The sequence below is a fragment of the Chinchilla lanigera genome, unplaced genomic scaffold (assembly GCF_000276665.1).
Source record: "Chinchilla lanigera isolate Chin_1 unplaced genomic scaffold, ChiLan1.0 scaffold00005, whole genome shotgun sequence".
NCBI classification, from domain to species: Eukaryota; Metazoa; Chordata; class Mammalia; order Rodentia; family Chinchillidae; genus Chinchilla; species Chinchilla lanigera.
Window position 1 is genome coordinate 23,380,464 of NW_004955406.1, and position 19,931 is coordinate 23,400,394.

Here is a 19,931-nt window from a genome sequence, read left to right on the forward strand (position 1 = left end):
CTTATATGCTAGAATGGGAAAGAGGGATAAGTGCCCCTATGATCTATCCAAGCACTGTTTCTGCTCATCTATTCCCTTTGACCAAAGCAGACCTGATGTGAATTACTCAGCAACCATTAACTATAAATAACACCACTCAGTTTCTCCCAGGTAATCATTTGTGCCTTCAGAATATTTTGTCTTTTTCTCTTTCCCTATTATCTACAGAAAACTTAGAACCACTAAACCAAAAGTAAAACATACAAGCTGGGCATGTTAGTGCACTCCGGTAACCTAGCACTGGGGAGGCTGAGCTAGGAGGATCCCAGTGAGCTTGAGGCCTGCCCAGGCTACATAGACAGTTTAAGGTCAGCCTAGCAAGACCCTATCTTAAAAAAAAAAAAACACAACAACAAAACAAAATAAACAACAAAAGGAACAGTATTTTTTCGTAGTTATTACAATGTAGCTTACACATTCCATTACTCTCTGAAAAATGAAGCCATGACTTTCAAAACTCTGAGCCAACTAAAAAGGTATAAACAGCCAGGTGTGGTGGCTCACACCTGTAATCTCATCACTTGGAAGGCTGAGGCAGGTGGATTGCCAGGTGTTTGAAGCCAGCCTGGGGTACATAGTGAGTTTAAAGACAAGGTGAACTACATAGCAAGACCCTATCTCAAAAAAAAAGTCTTAATAACTGTTCTCAATCATTGCTTCATTTTAAACTAAAGAGAAACTTTAGAAGAGTAAAGAATAATACTGAGCCTCACTCAGAACAGTTAAACTAAATAATTTGAGCATGGATTTTTTTTCAACATTACAGGTGAGCTTCCTAAACAGCGATTAGATTTGAGTATCTTTGTTCTAAAATTGGCACAGTGAAAAAGAATACAGAAACAGTGTGAGGAAGTAAAACTTAATTCTAAACATTTTCTGCTAACCCAGATTTTTTTCCTTAAATATTAACCAGTACACAGGACATTAATTTAAAGTTTAGACTTACGCTTTAAGGAAAATCTTTAAACAAGCCTACTTTCATATTCTAAATATCTAAAAGTAAAATGCTAAAAAGACACACTATATTTAGAAATCATGACATCTGGAACTCGACCTATATGCTATGGCATCATGAAGAGTTCTGAAACCGAATTACTCAAAATTAATTTCTGCATCATGAGATTGAAAAAAAAGCAAGAGGTGATCCATTGGTGCTAAAAATCACTGCTGGGAAAAATATATTTTCACTTATCAATAGAAAGATTATAGTTTAATAATTTCAGTATTTTTGCAGCATATCACTATGGCACAAGAATATTAATGGCATTTTCCAAAATTACTTTCTTCTGATTCAACCATTCTTTTATAAAGGTGGGAGGAAGGACCTTCCTCAACAAGATATCATTACTGCAGCTTATCTCACCATAAATTATTTGGGTATCTCCATTAATGGACAAAATTCCACTTGATAATCACTTGGAATCGTCACCTGAACCATGTGAAAGATTTATTTAGAAGCAGATCTAAACATTTTAAATTCTTAAGTCTTCCATTTCATACTTATTGTGTTGATTAAATTTATAACACTTGAGTGTGCATATTGTGATATTTATAAAATAAGTAAATCCAAGAAAAATCAAACCTACCACAAGAGTATCCAAAGAATCAATCAGTGTCAGGGAAAATCTAAGAAAAAAGTATAACGAGACACAAAATTTAAAATTCTAAGTATTTTATCCATGAACGTTTAAGCTGACTTATTACATCTGACTGACTGGTACTTTCTATTAACTAGCAGTTACATGTACCTAAAGGACACTGTAACCTAAAAATCACTGAAGAAATCTGAAAAGCCTTACATGCCACATCTTCAAAGATGCATAACAATATTCGTTAGCTCTTTTAAAAATATTATTAAAGCAGTAAAACTTCATTATGTGTTAATCACTTTACATACATTTTTAAATTTACACATATTTTTAAAATTGCTCCGGATTAGCAAACTAACTTTTTCTCTGAATGGGTAAGCTGATTGATTTCTGCAAAACACAATAAAAAGGAATAAAGAAGTTTAATGCAATACTTAGAGCAGTCTTTAAAATTTAGCCAGCGCCCGGGAATATGGCTGTAAATTGCCGCTAAGCAGTCTAGCAGTTGGTACTCTGAAATGCCACACCATGCTTATACTCACTTTCCCAAGGCATCATCCACGTCACCCCGACTTGGCTCCTGGCCCCTCACACGACCTCTACAGGTTAAAGGCATGAGTTCATCTGCTGGGTAAGCATGTTCCTACAAAGAAAACCTTAGTAAGTTACTAAGGAAAATATGTGAAAGTACACATCACATAAGAGAGTGTGACCTTTTTATAGTTTAAAAATAAAGTAAAATGGAGGTCAGTCAAAAGTTATACTATATATGGCGTATTTAAAAGTTTAATCACAAATTCAGTACAGGCTTGAAGAAATTCAAACAGTACTAAAAAATTCTTTTAAAAATTGATAATCTGATATCCTTCCCATACTCTCACTCCCCTGAGGTTAGTATATTTATCCATATACATTCAAATATATGCACATATATCATTTAAAAGTTTTATTTACAAAAAGATGCTTATGCTATAGGGACAGTGCTCTAAAATTCACTTACTGAAATTATAGGGTTTTTTTCATGCTGGAATGTTATAGGTCTACTTTATAACTGCAAAGTGATAATTTGACATTAGGTAATACTGAGTATTTACAGTCTGAGTACAATTCTATATACTTTGTAATTTAATTATTGCAACAACTTATTGAATTACATTCAATTACCTTCATTTCACAGGTAAGAAAACTGAGGCCCAGAGAAATTAAGTAAGCATAGGTCACATAACTAGTACGTGATGGATTTAGAATTCTAAGTGAGATACCCTAACACCAGAGGTCTATATCCCTAACAGTACCTGCTCCTCACAGAATTCCACACTACGAATATGCTATAATTTATTTATTTCTCTACTAATGAACTTGGACACTGATTTCAATTTTTCACCATATAAACAATACTGCAGAAAACACCTACGTGCATATATATATATAATCTTTTGTAGAACTGTGTGCCTAGCAGACATTCCTTGTTTAACAACCAAGTTATGTCCCTGTGACTAGGTCGCTAACTAAACTGACCGCTAAATAAGGAATTGCATATAGTATGTACGCTACAATATTCAGAACAAATGAATGCTCAAAAGAAACTCCAACTTGATGACTCTGCTTTTATCTGCATGACTCTTAAATGCAGTATTGTAATGTATAATAGAACATAAAACTATAGCACTGTACTGTACAGGACAATCAGCAAAAATTATAAAAAGTACTGTATAAACAAGGCGTACTATACAAAAAAGACATTGAGGCTCTATAAACAAGATGTACAGAACTGTACCAAAAAAAAAAAAAATAGCTTGTATGTCCAAATAGTGCACCTTAGCAGGGCGTGGTGGTGCATGCCTGTAATCCCAGCACTCGGGAGGCTGAGGCAGGAGGATCTTTGCGAGTTCAAGACTAGCCTGGGCTACAAAGTGAGCTCAAGGCCAACCTGAACTGCATAGTGAGACCCTGTCTCAAAAAGACAAAAAAAAAAATAGTGCACCTTGACTGTAAGTCTGAACAGTAGTTAAACAGGTAGGTCATTAAATAAGAAATATCTGTATATATTTTCTGTATATATGCTAGTATTTCTGAGGATTGCTTAAAAACAGATCTGTAGGTCAAGGGGATGGATAATTTTTGATAGATACTACCAAACTTATAATTTATTATACTCTTACTAACACAGGAGATGACCAATGTTTTCCATTTTGTCAATCTCCTGGCTTTTGTTTTGGTGCTTTCACCTTAAGCTTTAAATGTGTAGTTAAATCTGCCAGTCTCTCTCTTTATGGTTTCTGGATTGCTTTTCAAAGGAATGCTTTTCAAAGCTACTTCACACTTCTGAAAATAGTATTCTTATAATTTTTTATTTTTTACATTTAGAGATTTACTCTACCTGGAACTGATTTTTGTTTATAATGTGAAATAGGGATTTAACGGTGTTTGTTCCCCCAAAATAGCCAACCTTCCAAATGCCACTTTTAAAAGAATCTATTCCTTCCCTAATTGCTTGAAATACCAGACTTTTGTACAAAATTGTCCATAAACACACATTTCTGTGTTCTCCATTCTACTCTACAGTCCTAGCTGCCCATTCCTATTCCAAAACTATTACCTTAATTACTCTATCCCTGCAACATGTTTTTTCAACATTTATTCTGTATAACTTTTAAATTTCCTTCAAATGCCACTGAAGTTTTAATTGGAAGAATATAACATGGGGAAACTGGTATCTTTACAAACTGACTTCTCATCTAGGAATATATTGATTCAAATCTTCTTCTATGTATTTAGTTTCTTCTTGCAGATCTCTCATATCTCTTAATATTTATTAATAGGTACTTTGTAGTTCAGGTTACCAGGATTTTTTTTTAAAGAATGACCATGACAGTTAATATTCAGTCTAAATGGTAAAAAAAATACATGTGGAAATCTTCTTTCCTACTCATATAAATATAATAAAATACTGAATAAATATTTTAAAATAATATTTAATACACAGCTGAGCTTGCAAAGAAAGAAACTTTAAAGTACCAAAGTAAAAAGATAAAAGTGCACTAACAGAGGTATTAGAAATAAATACAACAGAGGTATTAGAAATAAAGATAGGCTTCAGTGAGAGGTATGGTAATGCCCAAAAGATGCAGGAGTTGATGCTCTGACCTTAGGCACATGGCCATAAGCCAGAACTAGGTGCTTTAATTTGGGTAACTGCTGCCACAGAACTGGATGAGAATATTCCCACCTGCTGGTCATGGATCTTAATAGGAAGGACAGAAACAAGAAAGACCTGCAGAATTGCTTCTTCACCAAGGGAGAGTCTCTGAAAGATTGATAAAATATGATTATGAGAAGCATTCCCAGGTTAGAATTCTAACTACGTTTCAATTTTAGGTAACATTAACTCCCTGGCAAGCACACAATTAACATACTCATACTTTTTCCCACTCAGAGTAGGACTTCTGTCAATTATGTTATTTTAGCTTTCTCCCTGCTCAGTCTTAGAATGCACAGGTTTCAATTACTTTAGCTTAGTGAAATAAACACTCAGCAACATAGTTCAAATGTCAGTTATCCTAGCATACAATGAGATATTCTATAAACTATAATATATGATGCTAGTTCTTCAGTCTACAAATCACTATTTAAATAACAAATGCTCATCATGATCCACAATCAATCATATTACATCCTTTCAAATTCTGTCAGTGATTGATCACTGCATACATGAATATATTCATGTGCACACAAATATAGCCATACACATGTTCTTCAGTTCACAGACAGCAGATGAGTCATATGTGTCTTCTTGTCACTCAGAATCATTCTACATGACAGTTCATAAAAATGGACAGCAGAAAGGGAATTAGCCAACAAAGATGAAAGTTCAGCAACAACCAAAAAAAAAAAAACGAAAAAGGAAGATGGGAATGTTGGAAGTGATTTTCAAATTTAATATTGTATTAATCACCTTTCCTGTTGCTACATTCACAATTTAAAGAAGAGGTTTGGGGTTGGGGATTTAGCTCAGCGGCACAGCGCTTCCCTGACAAGCGCAAGGTCGTGAGTTCAATTCCTGGTACTGGAAAAAAACTAAAAAAAAAAAGGAAGAGTTTTGATTTCGCTGTTTTAGGAGAATGTAATCCATGCTAAACTGCTCTAAGATAGGAACATAACGTGAAAGGGCTATTTAGTACCTGGTGTAGGAAGCAAAGAAAGGGGAACCATGCCAGCAAGGATGGACCAAGGACCATGTGTAATCAATACCCAAAGACATGCCTCCAGGACCCACCCAGACACAGCAAAGTATGCTCCGCCAAACCCCACATGGATCCCAAAGCCAAGCAAGTTGGCACTCCATCCTAACCGCCACAAACACAAATGGGGTTACAGAAGAAATGGCTGACCTGGGAATGTTACCACTGCCACTATTCAAAAATCTCTATAGATGTGTAGCCAGGGAAACTTAGTGAAGGCCAAATTACTGACATAAATTTACAAAATGGTTGTGACATAAAAAAAGTCACAAAGGAAGTGATGTCTGAATAAAACCCTCTTATTAAAAAGAACTTCCAGAGATATTTCATGACACTAAAAGAGCAAAGTATAAAATGTTTGAAGTTAATCCAAATTTGGAAATAAGCATGACAATTTACCAAGTATAGAAAAGGTGCCTAAGGGGCTGGGGATTTAGCTCAGCGGCAAAGCGCCTGCCTGGCAAGCGCGAGGTCGTGAGTTCGGTTCCCGGTACCGGAGAAAAACCAAAAAAAAAAAAAAGAAAAGGTGCCTGCTCCATATTTTAAGTAATACAATGAGAGGTCAGCAAGGCAAGACTACTGTTCAAACTACTTGCAATGAGGTGGTTTTTTTTTTTGTTTTGTTTTGTTTTGTTTTTTTCAAAGAAAAACACCATTTTCAAGTTTTAAAATATTTTAAATGTTAGTATAGCTTTGCTATTTTTCCATTTCTCCTTACATCAGGAAAAAAAATGATTTGACAAAGATTTTGATTTTGTGTGTATATATGCGGTGCTGGGGTTTGAACTCAGGGCCTTATGCATGCAAGCAAGTGCTCTACCACTGAGTCATATCCCCAGCCCCAAGATTTTGATTTCTGAAGGTTTATAACATTTGCATTCTGGCCTGGAACCATAATTCCCAGAGTTGCTAGTGTTAGAACTCTGCTTAAGGAAGCTGATACACACCACTGTTCCACGGCTTCTCCACTCTGGTTTTTGTTTTCTTCCAATACTGAGGATTGCACACAAAGCCTTCACACTAAGCTATATCACCAGCCCCTCCACTTATTAACTTTTCTTTTGAGACAGTGTCTCTCTAAATCACTATACTTCCCAAGCTGGCTCAAATTTGCAATCTTCCTGCCTCAAGTTCCAGGGAGCTGGGAGAGCAACACCACACCTGGCTCTGAGGTTTTATTCTGGGTCTTCTCTTAGTTGCCTGATATCCTCAGGGAGTTTATTCTTATTTGTTTTAAACATGGATATTTTTATTTTCTGGTATCCCTGGGTTAGGGTGCCTGTCACCTTACTTATACCATACTTCAGGAATAATCTGAATGGTTATGAAATGCTTGAGACATATTTTCTTTCCTTTAGAAGTTTAAAGATACAGTTCTACACTCTTACTGCATTCACCGAATATTGCTATGGAAAAGTTTCTAAGACTAGTCTGATATTTTATATATGTATGAATTGTTTCTATTACTCCAATGTTCACATGATTCTTAATTAACATGATTCTTAATTATGATGCTTCATAATTCTTGAGATTTAGCAAAAGTATGTCCAGGTATATGTCTAACTGTCCTACTCAATTATTTGGATTCCAAACTCATAGTACATTAAATAAAGAAAAGGCTAAGGCAGACACACTGAAGTTCAAGGTCAGCTGGATGACTCAGTAAGCCTCTGCTTCAAAAATAAAAAAATTTTAAGAGGCTCTGGTTCAGTGCCCACTATCCCATCTGCCCCCTACAAAAAGAAGAAAGAAATAAAGAAAATACTACAGAGACCAGGGACACTAAACATATGGTCAAAAGAAAGGGAAAGACAAAAAGAAAAACAACCACAACTTTTAGCTCAGGCTGAAGAATACAAAAACCACTGAAGCCTGCAACCCTTCAGTACTTAGAAAAATTGAGTGCTCTCCACAGTGATTCATTCCCAGAGGAGAAGATTCCAGGAAACAAATGTTTTGATATAATTAGAACCCATACACAGCTACCAAATTGTGAATTCAATAAAGTATTTTGCTATCTTAATAATGCATATAATTTTCAGCATCAATTCTGAATTATTTTTACATGTATCATTTCAGCATCAAAGTCCTAAATACACTTGCATATGTCAATGCCAGAACTTATCTATCAGAACACATATGATTTTTTTATGGCTTTATAGCTTCATATTTAACATATATAAGTAACACTTAGAAATGAAAGGAAAATTTTTTGAAGTTACTGATGAAAGGTACTTTGTAAAAATATCATTCAAATGTTAATTCAGTTGGAAAGTCTCATACTCTTTTTTTTTTTTTTTTTTTTTGGTTTTTTTCCAGTACCAGGAATCAAACTCACAACCTCGTGCTTGCCAGGCAGGTGCTGTTCCGCTGATCTAAATCCCAAGCCCTAGTTTCATACTATTTTAAACTACTACTTAAAAAACCTCATACTAGTATTTTACTATTTTATAAAGCAATACACAAACATACCTACCTGAAATTAAATATGAATTCAAACTCCAAATTAAATAAGAAAATTCAAATCCTAAACTTACCTAGATAATAAAAACACTGGTAGCAACTGCAAAGTAGAATAATTAAATAAAGGAGCTGTGAACCAGGTGTAAACATACTTTATGTTTCTCTGTTTCAAGATTAAGGATAAAAATAAAACCACAGCCTTTCTTTGGGTTAACCACAAGGCAAACTAGAGAAGGTTTGCATAAATCCAAAGGAGTGTGTACGTGTCAAGTAAACAGCCTGAGTAAACGTCAAAAATCTTGGCTAACGTGGCAAACAGGCTGACTAGGCTTCAAACATCCTGGCTATGTGAAATGTAGCTGTATTTCCTCACAATGTGTTGCCAGCAAGAAGGGTAACTAATTCATATTAACACAAATTGGAGCCATGAAAATATTTATCACTCAGAAATAAAACTCAGGTGATAAAAGTGTCCTATGAAAATTAAGTAGAACATGTGCTTAGCTAAAAACAAAGTAACAAAAATAAAATTTTTAAGAAGTAGATTCTTCATATCAGACTGTAAATTTACTGTCTTTGAAATAACAAAAACTCCTCTAAAACAGTTAAGTCAAAACAGCATCAAAAATTTACTTTTTAGTAAAACCCTTTTGAAAAAACTTTAGGAGGTGACTTTATATTACTAAAAATAATAATTTAAAAATCATAAGTTATTGGAAATATCAAATGTAGTTAACTGTCAATAAAGTTGTACATATTTTAAATACTTTATTCCAGATCCTCATATTAAATATCTTCCTCTTTCAAAAAAGAAATAGCAGACTTATAGGTAATCTCCATAAGCATGCAGGTCTAGAAGCCAGCTGGTTACAATCTTTAATCCAATTTCTTAAGAGCCATGTCTGGACTTCGTTCCTTCCTTCCCCAATCCGTCTTTTCATCCTGTGATCCACTAGATCGACCCTCTGAAGAGAGTCCATTAACTGCTAAATCCCAATATAACTTCTATCCAAGGCCGCTAAGATTCGTTCTCTGAAAAAAATCCCTGACTGCTGCCTCCCTTACACTGACCCTTTTCATCTTAAAGCAGCTAGATTACATCTTCAACTCTTGTCCCCTAACCACGGTTAAAGATACTTGGGTGGGGGGACGATAGTTTAGTTTATAAGTAAGACACTGACCAGGAGAACGGCCTGAGATAGAGTTGGATAATCAGCCATATTGATAAGAACTAATATAAGAACAGACAGTGAACTAGGACTTTGGACCAAGGAAGAACTCAGGCGACATGAAATGCAGCCCTCTCCCTACTGAAGAGAGCTACAGCCACTCCCTACTATGCCTCTGAGTCCTGAGGAACATAAAATACAAGATAACCAGTTTTTTTCTCTAAAACCCCAATTTCCTTTAGACCCTATATGTTGAAGAACTGAGTCAGACAGCCTGAGTTCCAACTGATCATTTTAAAAGCACAGAGACACCTGTGATAGGTAGCCTCTAAACAGTTAAGCAATTCCTGTGCTCTGCTTATCTATAATTAACTTAAGTCTAGGGGCCACACAGCCACCCTCAAGACCTCGACTGGAAATCCAGGAGCTATTATTTCTAATAAAAACTCTCCTGACATCAAAAACAAATCTTCCTCCTTGTTCTTAACATATAAACAGCATGACAGTTAGTAACCCATAAGCCACCTATCACATAATAGTAACATATGCTAGCTACTCATTGCACTTGTACAAGTTACCAGTTGTTTTTCACTCCTCACACCAAATTTTCCTACTCTCCTTTTTTCTTCATTTATACTCATTTATTAAACTATTTTGCAAATGTCAGAAGTCCATTTATTTTAATTATTAAATTATCATGCTCACTTCCTACAATGAACATTTCTTGTCCTTTTAGGTATCATACTTTATGAAACGTTTCTTGGCACTAAAGAGAAACAAGTAGTAAAACATGCAGTCATCTCATATGACCTTAAATAATTACTACAGAGTAAAATACTGTATTAATATTTTAAGTTTATACACAAACATTACATGAGAACAAAAGTTCAAATTCTTCAATGTATCTTAGTCAATGTGGTTTTGGTTAACAAAATAAAACTGATGCAATAATGTTACATGAGATAAAAATAAATAATGATAATGTTCTGATGAAACAAAGTCTTGCTACTGATTTTTAAAGATTATAGCAATAGATGCAGAAAAAGCATTTGACAAAATCCAATACCTTTGCATGATAAAAAAAAAAAATATGCTCAGGGACAGGAGAGAATTTCATCTGGTAAAAAACCCTCTATGAAAAAACAAAAACAAAAACAAAAAACAGCTAACCTCATACTCAGTAGTGAAAGACTAAGAGTTTTCTCCCTAAAATTAGGACCAAGAAAAAGATCTTACCACTTCTTTTCACACAATACTGGAAGCCCTAACGACTGCCATAAGGAAAGAAAAACACATTACATAAAAGACATACACATTGGAAAAGAAGAAGTAAAAGTCTCTGTCTGCAGATGACATAACAGCCATAAGAAAAATCCCTAAGAATCTTGTTTTTAAAAAGAAATCACTAGAAATAACAAGTGATTTTAGCACTTGTTATCCTATTTGTAGAATGAAGGTTAATAGACAAAACGTTATTGATAAATTTAATTTAAACATAATTTAAAACACCTGTCCTTCAAAAGTAACTCTTAAAGAAAATTAAAAGCCATAGCAAAGACTAGGAGAATGTATCTATCAAACACATATGTGTTAAAGAACTAATTTCTAAAATATATAGTAACTTGTATAGCTCAGCAAAAACAGAGCAAACAACTTGGTATTAAAATGGAAAAAAATTTGAACAGATGCTTCATCCAAAAAGATACATGCCCAGCAAATAAGCACATGGGAAGTTTTTAACATCATTAATCATCAATAGAGATCAAATTAAAGTCACAATGAAATACCACTACACACCCACTAGCACGGCTAAAATTAAAAAAGACTGAAAATACCAACTGAGAAGATGTGCAGTAACTAAAACACATATATTGCTGGTGGAGAATACCAAGTGTTTCAGCCACTTTAGAAATGTCTCACAGTTTCACATAGAGAGAAACTTACCATATGACACAGTAATCCATTCTTAAGTGGAAAACATTTGAAAACGCATGTCCACATAAAAACTAGCACTCACAGCTTTGCAGCAGTTTAATAATAACCAAGAACAAGAAACAATCAAATATTCATCAATTAGTAAATGAATACATTGTGTTCTACCAAATCAACCAAACTTTATTAATCAATGAAGAGAAACTCTATGCATTTCCAACAACATGGATAAATCTCAAAAGCATCATGCTAAATGAAAGAATTAAATCAAAAGACTACATGTTGTACAATGCCATTATATTAAATCCTACAAAATGGAAACCATAATGACAAAAAACCCAGATCAATAGTTGTAATGGTCAGAAGAAAAGGAATCTATCACAAAGGTGCATGAAGAAAATTTGGGAGTGATGGGCTGGGGATTTAGCTCAGCGGCACAGCGCCTGCCTGGCAAGCGGGAGGTCGTGAGTTCAATTCCCAGTACCAGAAAAAAAAACAAAAAAAATAAATAAAAAAAAAGAAAAAAGAAAATTTGGGAGTGATGAAAAATTTGCAGGGTTTTACATTGTGGTGGTTGTTAAATAACTGCATACAATTATCCAACCTTAGAATAGTACACCTAAAACTGGAATTTTATTGCTTATAAATTATATCTCAGTCAGGGGCTGGGGACTTAGCTCAGCGGCAAAAGCACCTGCCTGGCAAGCGCAAGGTCGTGAGTTCGGTTCCCGGTACCGGAGAAAAACCAAAAAAAAAAAAAAAAAAAAATTATATCTCAGTCACTTTAATTAAACAAAAAGCTTTGTTCTACTGATCTCCAAATCGTATTTGGAGTAACAGTGTGACTATAAAACATTATGAGAAGATATGACAGAATTTCTTGCATAAGTTTGGTAGGGTTCTGGGATGCTGTAAAAGTAGAAGCCAAGGAACAATGACTAACTGGCCCACAATGACCTACGTAAAAAGAGATAATATAGATTTTCATTTGCTCCATTAGAATCACTTCTAAAATAGTTCGTTTACAGGTTGCACTTTTTTGATGAACAATTAAAAAGAAACATGAGGTACAGAGTTTCAGCTGGAGAAGATGAAGAAGGTCTACAGATGGATATAAAACAATGCAAATGTACTTAATGCCACAGAACTGTACACTCAAAAGAGGTTAAAATGGTAAATTTTGTATTATATATACTTGTCCAGTAAAAAAATTTAAAGAAACCGAAAAAAGAAGTATTACTAAGAAAATGTATGTAAACCTGGAAATCCTTGGGAAGTTACAATTTAAAATAGTTCCTTTGGCTTAATTATAAAGACTAACCTATTGTATGAAATCGAAGTTAAAAGCAGTTACAGTATTAGGATGATTTTACTAGTTACAGGAAATTGTGCTTACCAACGCTTTTCAAGTCTATTTGTAGTGTTTAAGACTCTAATAAAGTACAGTTTTTGCTTAAAGTATGTTTAACTGAGTTGTCTACACTAATCAGGAAAAACAAGAGGAGACAAACATCCTATGAGCAAGCTTGGGTCCAAGAAAGTTCTACTTTTGGCCCAAACACAATTCACTTTGTCATCTAAATCAATCTACAAACGGAACTCTGCATAAATACTCAAAACCGGTCACTAGAAGCCCTTGAGTGATAGTAGTCCAGAGTTAAGTTCTAAAATTACAAGAACTGCAAAATAAACATCAAATTTCATGTTATTTGGACAATTTATTATGGATAAACTACAATGTCATCAGGCTGTGAGATATAACAATCATTATAATATTAATAGTAAAGCCAATAATTTATAACATCAGAAAATCCTTGAATATAATTCCAGTCCTGGGGCTGGGGATTTAGCTCAGCGGCAAAAGCGCCTGCCTGGCAAGCGCAAGGTCGTGAGTTTGGTTCCCGGTACCGGAGAAAAACCAAAATATAAAAAAATAAAAAAATAATTCCAGTCCTGGCAGGACATTTTTATTAAGAAATAGCATGATGAGCCAGGCTTGGTAGCACACACCTGTAATCCCAGCACTCAGAAGGCTGAGGCAAGAGGATCGTTGTGAGTTCAAGGCCAGCCTGAGCTACAAAGTGAGCTCAAGACCAGCCTGAACTGCATAGCAAGACCCTGTCTCAAAAAAACACGAAGGAAGGAAGGAAGGAAGGAAGGAAGAAGAAATAGCATGATGAGAACTTTTTCTTTCATCAAAAGAAAGAAAAAATAAGCTCAAAAATCACATGCCCAAACCAGGAAAGAACATGTACATTTAAGAAATGTGATTTCTGTAAAATCTGGGGAACAAGTTCTAAGTGAAAGCCTAAAAGAATTTTAGCAAAAGAAGTTCAATCTTGGGCAGAGAACACATAGTAATGATAGCAGTAGTTAGTAGCTGCAGCAGAAGTAGTAAACTCTTACACAGTGCTTCCTATCTGCCAGACACTAACTCTAAACACAACATTTTAAGGCAGGCAAACAACTGTCTCCATCTTACAGAAATGAGGGAACAGACTCAGGAAGATGAGGTAGCTTTCCCATTGTAACCCAGCTAACAGAAGGCAGAAACACCTTAGCCTATCCTACTCCAAGCCCAGAGTTCTTGCTCTTAATTATATTACCTGTCTCTGGAAAATGCCACTGCTCTTCTTGGAACCAAGAAGTTTAAAGAAATTGCCCTAATGGTAGACTCAATTGGAGAATAATATTAGAAAGAACTAGTGAGAAATGAAGAAAAGCTTTCAACATTTACTAAAAGCCACCATGTACCAGGCACTTTACATTTTAGTAAATAACCGACTACAACAAAGTAAGGAGATTTACTGACCCTGAAATTCACTACAATCTTGTGTTTTTTAATGAAGTCTGTTAAATTATTTCTTTGAGTTTAAAAGGCGATGATACATCACATAAACACATGCAAAAAAGTAAACATCTGATTATAGTATCATTAAAAATTCAATTTAGTTCCTTCAAAAAAATTTAATAAGCAGTTATGTTCCACACACAAAATTAAGCATAGGACATATACAAGATGAATTTATTAAACATCAAAAATTTTAAAAAAGTTTCTGTCCTAAAAAAATCTTATAATCCTTTATAAATATCCCCATTTAACCTTGCTAAGACACCATTCAAAAGGGCTAAGTGACCTGTTTACAATCCAAGCTAATAAATACCCGAGACAAGATTTAAACTCAAAGTCACCCAGCTATAAAACCTATACACTTTATAGTAAAGTAATAGTGTTTCTTTTTCAACTAACTTCAAATAAAATGTGTTTGAATTCTCTTTAATATTTTAGAACTGTGTTGTTCACTGAGAACTTTAAAAGGGGAAGCATAAATTGTAAACTAAATCTTGGGTTGCAGACTCCATGTAGTGTATAGCACAAGTATATCACAAGGGTCACACATGTTATACAATAGTTGAACATTTGAAAATATGCACTGCAGTGGCCTACAGATGGGTATGACCCCATTGGAAACAAAGAAAAAGGCTGTTACTTGCAACAGAAGTTCCCAGTCTTTGGAGTTGAAATCTCTCTCAAGTGTACCACCTTGCCCAGACTCTCACTTAGATCTTTTAAGTAGTTAGGAATAGCAAAAAAGTTACCCAGCAGGGTGCAATGGGAATGGGGCAAGAAAGTCATCTGGTAGCTGTTATCAGTACCTGACCTGTCACAAAACCATTAAGTATATCTATCGTAGGAAAAACAAGTATTGATAAAACATTCTACTGCTTACCTAAAAGGGACAAGATATTAAAGATACTATGCTCTTTAAAGAGAGACTTCTATTTGTAGCAAGATGTGCTGAACTTGTCCAGCTGTATATTATTATTATTGGTTTTTTTTTTGGTTTTTCTCCGGTACCGGGAACCGAACTCACGACCTTGCACTTGCCAGGCAGACGCTTTGCCGCTGAGCTAAACCCCCAGCCCCCCAGCTGTATATTATTTTAACACTGGAACAAAAAGTATGCAGTAATCATGAATCCACTTGCCATCTTAAAACCATTACCCTAGATTTGTTAAGTTATGCTTTGCACAAACTGAATTAGCTAGGGATGAGTTATTTTGAAATGCAATGGCTGAAGTCTTGAAAAATGAATTTGGAACTGCATTTTCAATATATTTATACTCAAAACTTCATCAAAATCATATTCTAAAAGCATTATGAAATTAAAACGTGCCCTTGCCAAACAAGTATTATCATACACAAAATGTTTAAAAATACAGAAATGCACAAAGTATACTTAGATGTTCATAAATAATGATGGTAATACATGAAAATATTTGGTTAGTATATAATGAAAATAGATTCAAAGAACGGGCTGAAAAATATTTAAAGCAGAATTAAAGTCAGCTCTCTGCCAAACTTTTACCAATTATATTTTATAGGCTGTAATCATAGAAGAAAATCTGCTGATATATTTTAAAATGTAAAAACAACATTATAGCTGGTCTTAGCAGTGCACACTTGTAATCCCAGCACTCTGGGAGGCTGAAGCAGAAGGATCCTAAATTCAAAGCCCGCCTGCGTAACTTAATGAGACTCAAGGCCCACCTCAAATTTTAAAATGGGGGGTGGGGAGACTGAGATCATAGCTTAGTATAAAGCCCTGGGTTCAATCCCCAGTACTGGAAAAAAAAGAAAAAACAAAACAAAAAGTCAGAAGACTGTAAGAAGTAATTCTCAGGAATATCTGATTGAACTATTTCCAAACTTACACAAACTTATATGCAAAACTTTCTTTTAGACTAAAATGTTTGCTATTTCATCTACATTTTTGTATGACAGATCTCCCAAACATCTTATCTCATAAAACTGAAAGTGCTGTTTCATCAATAAAGGAGCTCTAAAACATGTAAGAACAGATAGATGACAGTTTATCTTTTTTTAAGCACAGATTTTCTTCATGGAGTACACAAAATAATATTATAATTTCCTTTAAATGAAGGGAATTTTCCCTAACACCAAGATAATATCTTTTTCATTTTTAAATTCACAATATCTAGCTATATAAAGCACTCAATGAATGTTGTTAACAGTGCCCAAGGGAATACTTTAAATACAGTATTTTATAATCTAATTTCAATGTATTCCTACCTATTCAATAAGTTGGCTCCCTGAAAACCACTAGCATGAATACTCTGTCAACTTATTTTTCCCTGATTTTCTTTAACAGTCATTTGCTTTTTTAAATTCATTTTATTAGTACATTTTAGATGTACATAATGATCACATTCATCATAGGGAATTTATACCTCTACATATCTTGATTCCTTGTTCTCCAATCGTCTTCCCTCCCTTCAAGTCCTCTTCCCCTTCTTTTTACAAAAGCTTTGGTTCCATTTGCCAAGCTTTTTAAAAACTTTCCTTTAAAAAAAAACGTGCTGGAAATTCAGGTTTCACATTTTCCAGTTGATGCCGCTCACATAATAATCAATTCATATAAATGGTACATAAAGATAAGCTTACTACTTACCATGTAGTTCCCATAAGCATGATCAAACATTTCCAGTACTTGATTCCTAATTTTGAAAAAAGAGAAATGGAGAAAATCGCATCTTACTAATTGTTTCAAAAAGCTAATTTTTCCTCAAAAACATACCAATAAAAAAAGGAAATGTTTAGTTTAAAAGGGACATAACAGAGTCAGGAAATACACCACTTAATAGACAAATTCATGAACTCACACAGAGCTGGGACAAACTTTTACAATTCACAGCCAATTATATGAAACTCACTTTACACTTTTCTTAAAAAATCTGTTGAATGATACCTGCACAATCAAAGGAAAGGAAAATTGATGCTGAAAAACAATTACCATACCTCTCAACATAATTATTTAACATATGTCTTGAAGGGGAAATACTGCTAGAGACCCACCAAAGGAAATAATTATTAGTAGCATTTATTGATTATCCTATATGTTCTACTAAAAGAGAGGAATGGGATGATTGAAACAGGAAGCAGTATTTTATCAAGGCTCTGCCTTTCCTATTAAACTGAATAAAACCACGAATGCCTAGTTAAGTACATATTTATTAATGTTTGCCATACTCTTAAAAGATATACTTTATGATATAGTTCACTCCCTCAAAAAAAACTGTCAAAAATAGTAGTTAGCTCTATCATGAGAAATCTAAGGCTCAAAAAGAAATGTATGTGGTTTGGTTTATCTATTTCTTAGACACTCCAAGATGGTTGTTTAAAATGGGTATTTCATATCCCCATACCAGACTAAAAATCCTGTAAATGTGGAACTAAAAAATCAGTCTGTCTGTGAAACGTTCTCATATTCAGGAGCTTGAGTGCTATAAGAAAATTTAGGGGCTGGGGATTTAGCTCAGCGGCACAGCGCCTGCCTGGCAAGCACAAGGTCATGAGTTCGATTCCTGGTACAGGAAATAAACCAAAAAAAAGAGAAAATTTTAAAAGTTTGTCTGTCTTTGTTTTCAATAATTTCCGTAAGTTGGCTTTTTCTAAGGTTACGTTGCCTGCCAACTCTACAGTAACTGGATTGCTTTACACTCATTTTTAAATAAAGATAATAAAACCCATATATTCCCTGAAGGATAAGACTAAGTGTGATTAGGTGGATAGTCCACAGCTCACAAATGGCAAACAATTGAGCAACTACTCGTCAACTCTTTTTTTTTTAATCTGTTTGGTTTAGGGGTGTAGAGAAAGGGGTGTGACAATTTCCGTGTTTTATCACACATCATTATTTGAGCTTGCTTAAAAATGACAGCGATAAACCTAGTGAATCAGAATCCAGTTTTCTGAAAATTTCCAAAGGAGAAAGCAGTCATATAATTGTATATTTGTGGTTTGTGCTAGACTCTTTGCCCTTACTCTACAGGAGGGCAATCTAAAATAACAAGCCTAAATAATTGTAATTTCTCTTTTGCAAACTGATCTCAAAATGTAAGCTGAGGGGCTGGGGATTTAGCTCAGCGGCAAAAAGCGCCTGCTTGGCAAGCGCAAGGTCGTGAGTTCGGTTCCCGGTACCGGAGAAAAACCAAAAAAAAAAAAAAAAAAATGTAAGCTGAAATCTCAGGTCAATTTGGTTGGGTTTTTCCAGTTAAAAACTAATTCTATGGTAGGCGTGGTGATCATGCCTGTAATCCCAGGCCTGTGAAACGCTGATATTTCTTTTCCAACTCTTAAGAAATGCAGCACAGTGGAGGAGCATGAACTCTGGAGTTAGACAGTCCTATATTTGAAAAACAGCTCCATCAGTTACTAGCTTTGTGATTCCCAACAAATCAACCTTAAATCTCACATTTTTTCAAAATGGATATCCCACCCATTGTATGAACAGGGAGAATTACAGAGATGATGAAATACTACTTTACATATGCTGTAAAGTACTCAAAGAGTAACATATTCAGTAAAAAAAAAAAAAAAAAAAGATACCTTGAATTCATAAGAGAGCATTTAGGATATTTAACAGAGCTTACTGGTAATTGTTTTGATAATTAATACTCCACCTTCCATTAAAGCATCCTTTTTTGCAATTTTATTTAAAAATTGATTCAAAGATTCTTACAATGATTTAAAGAAGCATATAAACCAGGCATGGTGGCACAGACCTGTAATCCCAGCTGTCAGAAGTCTGAGGATTACTGGGAGTTTGAAGCCAGCCCGGGCTACATAGTGACTTTAAGGCCAGCCTGAACTACATAGGGAGACCCTGTCTCAAAAAACAAGGACTTAAAGAAGCATATAAATTAAAATCTGACTGTTTCGCCTCCCTTTCATTCTAACACCACGACATACATTATCTTTTTATTTTCCAAGCTTAGACAGTATTTCTTCTTTACAAAAAAACAACATGGTATGACACTATATATACTATTCTACAACTTGCTTTTTTTTTTTTTTTTTTTGGTATTGGAAATATACCCTGGGTAGCCTTCTAATGACATACCTCCATCTTAATGCATGAATATTAGCCCATAAAAAGGATGCACCACAATCTTTTCTCTCCTAGGAACAGTTCTGTTCCTTCAAAATACACAGCTTTGTACATCTATCTCTACACTAACAGTGCTTATATTTCTGTTGGGTAGACTCCCAGAGACAGGAGTGATGAATCAAGAAGCATGTGTGATTTAAATTTCAGGAAATACTGTCGAAAAGTTATATTAATTTACATTCCCAGAAAGATTTTTTTTCATGCCTTAAGTAGCCAAGACTGTATCCCTGAGTTTTGCATTTATGTACTAATCTAATGGGCAAAAGCAACTATCTCGTTTTAATTTGCATTTCTCACATTGACCAGGTTGAGTAACTTTTTCATGTTTGTCTCATTTCCTCTTCTCTGACTTAACTGATCATGCTTTTGCCCACTTGCTATTGATTCTCAGCTTTTATTCCTTTCCGGGGCCTCGTGCATATTAGTATTACTGACTCTGAATTAAATGCTGTAAATATAGCAGAGTTTTACGACCCTCTCAGGACTGTTAAAACTACTGCGTGTAAAATAAGTAGATACACTTAA

At 34.6% G+C, this 19,931-nt stretch overlaps 1 protein-coding gene across 2 annotated transcripts in view; it reads right to left on the bottom strand.

Moving 5' to 3' along the window:
* Edem3 (ER degradation enhancer, mannosidase alpha-like 3) overlaps positions 1-19,931 on the bottom strand; it is a 71,883-nt gene that overhangs the window by 51,064 nt on the left and 888 nt on the right. For both annotated transcript variants that reach the window (XM_013521605.1, XM_005375059.2), the window contains exons 2-4: positions 16,908-16,953; positions 2,171-2,271; positions 1,626-1,665 (exon numbers count right to left, since the gene is read on the bottom strand). In XM_013521605.1, coding sequence (XP_013377059.1) covers positions 1,626-1,665; positions 2,171-2,271; positions 16,908-16,953 — 187 coding nt within the window. The remainder of the gene's footprint in view (positions 1-1,625; positions 1,666-2,170; positions 2,272-16,907; positions 16,954-19,931) is intronic.